Source organism: Tursiops truncatus, chromosome 15 (assembly GCF_011762595.2).
Source record: "Tursiops truncatus isolate mTurTru1 chromosome 15, mTurTru1.mat.Y, whole genome shotgun sequence".
In the NCBI taxonomy this organism is placed as follows: Eukaryota; Metazoa; Chordata; class Mammalia; order Artiodactyla; family Delphinidae; genus Tursiops; species Tursiops truncatus.
The window spans coordinates 58,112,418-58,118,417 of NC_047048.1; the positions used below are offsets into that span (position 1 = coordinate 58,112,418).

The following is a 6,000-nucleotide window of genomic DNA, read 5'->3' on the forward strand; positions in this document are numbered from 1 at the left end:
TCCCAGGATACTCAGGGTGCTGCAAAACCCCTTTAAGAAGCAGGGCTCCTGAATGGTGACCTCACCCCTTGGCGAACACACGGTAGACTTCTGAGCCCGCCTGCTGGATACAGCCAGGTGTTTGATGTAGGCCAACAAAAAGACACGCTCAGAGCCACAGGTAACAGCCCCACAGAGCACCTGAGCTGCAGGGAGTTGCCTGGAAGCCTGGGGAAGGGAGGAGGAAGGAGGAGGGGCCGGAGAGCAGCAGGGAGCACGACCATCCAGCAAGAGGCTTTGGCAACCACGGGGACAATCCGCCGTGTTTCCACATCAGGATCTGTGGATTGCAGCAGCTCACCCCAGGGTTACCCTGGCCTCCCTTCCTCTCTCTCCCCCATACTAACACTGTTTTACTCTGCGCACAAGAGGGATAGCTCACTCTTCCCTAATTGCAACAGCCTGCTTCTGTTCCATCCCGTCAGTACTGGAAGGACCTCTGCCCCTTCTCTTAGACCCTGAAGTCAAACATGTGGAAAACATAAGAGCTTCTAGAGAAGCCAGGGGCGCCTTGCTCTGAAAGCTTCTGACAGCCTGCCTCCGCCAACAGATTGGGCAGGGGCTGGTGAACCAACTCATCTGGGTCTGTCCTGCTGCCCAGCATAGTGTCGCACAGTCAGAGTCGAGAGACACTGTGTTCCATCCTTGGCTGTGTGACCTTGGGCAAGTCGTTGTCCCTCTCTGGGCCTCAGTTTCCGCATCTGTAACCCTGGTTACGGGCACCTCTCCCCCATACTGCTCGACATTAGCCGAGTGGCGGTCTGAGAGGCCTGAACCCGCAATCTGGGGACGGCAGCGGTGGGGGGTGGGGGTGCTTACCTGACCAGGCGCTGGACGCAGCGAGCAGCAGGCAGAGCAGCGGCCTGAGGCGGCCGGGGGCCGGGCGGGCGGGCTCCATGGGCCGCGGCTGCGGAGCGAGGAGGGAGAGCGGCCGTGAGTGCGCGCTCGGGCGGGCGCGGACTGGAGCGGGGAAATGACTAAGGCTCCCCCCTCTCCTCTCCTCGCGGCCGGGTCCCCCCCCTCCCCGGTACGGGCGCCTGGAGCGGCTTAGGAGCCGCCGTTAGCGCCGCGATTTTCGGAGAACCCCCGCCCCCCGGAGAGATCGAGAGGCGGAGAGGGGGAGAGACCCCAAGCACGCGAGAAACGAAGCCAGGGACGGCCCGAAAGAAGCGGCAGGAGAGGGAAACAGACCCAAGGGAGCCAGGCAGAGAGCCAGAGACACAGAGAGGCGAGAGAGGGGGAGAGAGCGAGCGAGCGAGCGAGCGAGCTCGGAGTGAGCAAGGCGGCGCGCAGATCGAGACAGCGCGGGAGAGGGAGGACCGACGCGAGGGCAGGGCGAGGGGCAGCGGGCCCGGCCGCCCCCGCCGCTGCCCACCTGCCCCGCCCGGGCTCCTTGCGGCGCCGTGGCTCGCCTCCTCTGGCCCATAGTCCCGGCCACGGCCCCCGCCCTCCTTCCCCTCCCCCTCCTCCCGCCGGCCGCGCGGGAAGCTGCGGGGCTCCAGCCCGGCCGGCACCTCAGCCGAACGCCCGCCGGCTGCGCGCCCCGGGAGGGAGGGCGGCGCGCGCGGCCCCGGCCCCCCCGCACACCGGCCCGGGCCCAGGCTGCGGCCCCCGCCGGGGGCGCCCCTCTCGGCTCAGGACTGGACGAGCCCGGGCTCCGACAATATGCCAGTTCAGAAGCCCGCGCGGCGGCCCCGGGCCCCGAACCGCCTCCCCCTCACCGCCTCCCCCTCGCCCCCTCCCTCGGCCAGCCGGGCTCGGACCTGCGCCGCCGGGCCGGCGAGGGCTGCGAGACGGTGGAAGAGCCGCCGGAGCTGCCCAGAGCCCGGGCCCCTCGCTCCACTTTGCGCAAACTTGTTTTTCTAAGGTCAGCGCCGCGAGCCGGTTACATCGTCCTCTTAAGGTGGACTGGGGAAGTTGCGGCCGGCCTCCCCTCGCCTCCGGACTCCGGCCGCGGGAGGCTGGAGGCGGCGAAGGAGCGGGGGAGTGAATGAAGGGGGAGCCTGCCTTTCGCCCCTCCCCAGTGGCCCTGCTCCTGTGCCCCAAAGCCGAGGGCCCCTCTCGGGGTGGGTGAGGGCCAGAGGGGCCCCGATTCTTTCAGAGCTGGGCCGAGGTGAAGGAAAAGCAGGAAGTAAGTGAAGGTAGGGGGAAGGGGGGAGGAAGGAGAGAGTGATGGTACAAAAATAGCGTGTGTGTAGGAAGGACTTCAGTACCGCCTGGAAAAGCTCGCGGGGAGGAGAGGGAGTAGAAGAGGGGCTGTGGCCAGGAAACCCGAAGGGAAGGGTCCGGGCCTCCCTGGGCAAGTGGGCTCTTTTAGCGAGGTTCCTCTCTGTCAAGGATGGCTGATTCAGGGGTGCGGAAGGCCCAGGCAGGGGTGCGGGGCCAGGGGGAACTTGAAGGCCTGGGCTTCAGGAAGATGGCCGGTGGTGAGGAAGATGAGGGGATGGGAGGAGAGCAGGGGCCAGAGGTCTGGAGACAGGACAGAGCCTGCTGGTGAGAAAAAAGCAACGATTCTCCCTTTCTCAATCTCTCTCTCTGTTTCTCCCCTTCTTTGAGGGAAAGCTGTGTACCCAATAGCAGCCAGGCCAGAGATAGCAGGTGGGAATCCTCTGGTCACCTGGCCAAAGAAGGCTCCAGACTGTGGAAGGGAAGGGAGACCAAGACCCTCTGCTAATTGTAAATAACAGTAGCCGTTTGGCTTCAAAAAGCCATTAGGAAGATATGAAGCAAGGTGGGAGAAAGGCCAGTTCTATAAACTGTGGGGATTGAGGCTCAGAGAGGGAGGGGACTTGCCCAAGGCCACACAGCAAGGCCTGGGTAGAAACCAGATTTGAATTTCTGATTCCCAGGCTAAAGATCTTTGTACAGTGACAGCCCCCACTTCTCCCCCGCCTCCCCGGACCCTACCCCAGCCTCCCTGTCGAGTGCCTGGTCCTGGTATGATGCTAAGACAAGGAGGCAGGCAGGGTGCTGCCTAGGTTCAAATCCTGCCAGCCACCTCTTGTGAGCTGTGTAGACTTGAGAAAATACCTTGTCATTTTTGTGGCTCAGTTTCCTCATCTGAAATGAGGCCAACAGGAGTATCAACCTAAAAAGACTGGTGTGAGGTTTAGATAAATTAATATTTATACAACACTTTAAAAAGTGCCTGGCATGTACCAAGTGCCACATAGCATTTGATAAATAAGTCAAGTATTTGACAGCAGTCCTTGGGAACCCACAGGGACCTGGGCAGTATTTGAAGTGCCAGGGGATTTTCTTTTCTTTGGGTGGGGGAGTACAGCAGTGACCCACGCCATGTCCCTGTCTACAAGGAATTTACATTCTAGTGGGGAGACAGATAGGTAGAGAAGCAGAAATAATTAATGAACAACAGAAGGTCGAGCTTACGCAGTGAGAAGGGTGCACTCGTTTAGATAAGGGTGAGGCCTCCGGAGAAGCTGGGAGCTGAATCGCAAAGAGGGGCAGCAGGGTGAGGATTTGGGGATTTGTTCCAGGAAGAGGAACCAGCACATGTAAAGGCCCAGGGGCCAGCTTGGCTGGAGGGGAACGAGTGAAGGATGGGGGAGAGTGGTCCAGCTGGGTGGCCTTGCAGGCCTTGGTAAAGCGCCTGCATTTATTCTGCAGGAAAGAAATCGCTGGCGGGTGTTAAGCATGGTCTGACTTATGTGTTTAAAAGGCCACTCTGGCTATAAGTGGAGAGTGGGCTGGAGGGCAGGGAGTGTGGAATCAGGACACCAGTGAGGAGTTTTTCTGGGATCCTCCTAGTATCTGAGGTGAGGGTAGGGAGTCTCTAGCTGTTCAAGGCCACATGTGACTGAGACCACGAAGGTGACCAGTGGGGCTTCTGGGAAAATCCATCCCCCAAATCCATGTGTGTGGAAGTGGGGGCCGGGGCCGCTACTGAAGGTCAGAGATGAGGCAGCCTCTGGCCTGGGCTTCCAGAAGGCTCTGCAGTTCCCTGTACACACACACAGACACACACACACACACAAACCTGCCCGGGATTAGGAAACTGCGGATTAGGGAAGGATAAGAGTGGAACCAGCTGCTGCTTATATGGAGCACCTTAGGCCAGGGCGCCCAGCAGGACTTCCCAACACCCTCACCTGCGCCCCAGGTGGGGGCCCTGGCCTTGTTCTCCCGACCCAGCATCCACATAAAAGTCACCCGTGGCTGACTGTCAGGGCTGGGAGGTCATTGAGACCAATGGGCAGCTGGATATACTGAGGTGGGGGGACAATTTGCCTGAGGTCACACAGATTATGGCCGATAATTGAGGTGAATCAGCCCCCTTCATAGCAGGCATCTTGGGCTGCCCCAGATTAAAATAAAACTGCCTTCTGACCTATCTCATTCATTCACACGCTTATCCATGTTTATTGAGCGTCTGCTGTGCGCCAGGCACTGGGCTGGGCACTGGGGATGAAGCAGTTAGGAAAAACAGACAAAAACCCCACCCCAAGGAACTGACGTTCTGGTGGGGCAAGCAAGTCTCTAAAATAGCTGGTCTGTGGGATGGGGGTAGGCTGCAGGGTAAATAAAGCAGGGAAGGGGCCCAGGGCTAATGAGAGAGGAGGGCGTCAGGGGAGGCCTCAGAAGAAGTGATATTTGGGCAAAGACCTGGAAAATGTGAGCTGGAGCCAGAGGTGACTGCATCCAGGCATCGGTCCTCAACTCTCTCACTCCCTGGAGCAATGTGTCAGCACATCCCCGGGCTGGACCTTCCCTCCACATCCAGAACCAAAGCACCCCTCACCCCTCCCTGCTACCACCTGGGTCTGAGCCTCCATCATCTCCCACCTGGGCTCCTTCTTCCCACCCTTGTCTGTTCTCCACTCAGCAGCCAGAGGTCAGCCCACGTCCCTCCCCTGTTGTCCAGCATCGGTGGAAAGAAGATTTGAATGAGTGTGTGGAGGGGAGGGTCAGGGCCTTGAAGTCGAGACTGCCTATTTGACTCATTGGACTTGGGGAAACATTTTTTATGAGCCTCAGTCTTTTCGTCTGTGAAATAGGAATAACAAGGTCTACCCCTCCTCGAGGGGTCAGTGGTGGCACAAATGTGAAAGCAACTGTGGTGGGAGCATATCTGGAGTTTGCCTCCGCAGGTGGGGTGATGGTGCCCCGTGTGTACCAGGCCCTTTGATGTCTTCGAAGCCTTAGCCACCCCACTGTGTCTCCAGAGGTGAGGAAACAAGCCCAGGGACAGAAAGCAACTGGACCAGGGTCACTGCCAGGGCACGCAGGAACCTGCAGGGACCCAGTGCTGCCGGGCACCAGCCCTGTGGGCTCTGCTCCTCGCTTCCCGTCACCCTGGGCTTGGCGTCAGCACACAGGCCCGCCAGCCACCTTTGTGTGGAGCCTGTCATGAGGCTGGAGCTGCCAACGACCTATTTTTCTGGGCAAGAGGAGCCATTTGGAGTTAGAGGCCTCAGCTGTGGAGCCAGAGCAATAAAAATAAAACCAGCAAGGACTCCTGGGCAGCCTGGATCGGGGAACCAACCGCCCCGGAGAGGAGCTGCTGAGGGGCCGGAGAGAAGCTGGTGGGGGTCGGAGGAGGGACTGTCCTCACTGTACCTGGCTCTGTTCTCTGACCTCTAGGTGGGTCATCTCCAGAGGTCACAGAAACTGCAGTTCAGAGGGATGGAGTGACTTGCTCGGGACATGGGACACACAGCTAGTGAGTGACCAAGCCGGTTAGGATTCGAGCTCAGTTCTCCAAATAATACCGACAGTTCCCATTTGTTCAGCACCTACTATGCTTTCCAGGCATACTTTTGCGACATTTTCAAACCACACCTGGGTACTCATAATTCCTCTAAGCTGCCTTAGAGGGGTCTCTGCTCACAGGTCACCTTGCCAGACCACCCTTTTAAAAGTCATCTCCCTTGTGACCGCCTGGAGGGGTGGGATAGGGAGGGTGGGAGGGAGGGAGAGCAAGAGGGAAGAGATATGGGAACA

General features: G+C 59.4%; 1 protein-coding gene across 3 annotated transcripts in view; it reads right to left on the minus strand.

Moving 5' to 3' along the window:
• LOC101329280 (tyrosine-protein phosphatase non-receptor type substrate 1) overlaps positions 1–2,135 on the minus strand; it is a 43,047-nt gene extending 40,912 nt beyond the window's left edge. Inside the window, exons 1-2 of one of the 3 annotated variants that reach the window (XM_033839520.2) lie at positions 1,803–2,135; positions 859–946 (exon numbers count right to left, since the gene is read on the minus strand). In XM_033839520.2, coding sequence (XP_033695411.1) covers positions 859–937 — 79 coding nt within the window. In that variant the 5' untranslated portion in view covers positions 938–946; positions 1,803–2,135. Of the gene's footprint in view, positions 1–858; positions 947–1,414; positions 1,481–1,553; positions 1,666–1,802 lie in introns of those variants that run through there. The other 2 variants (XM_073792803.1, XM_073792802.1) reach the window with 2 other exon arrangements.
• Between the last annotated feature and the right edge of the window lie 3,865 nt (positions 2,136–6,000).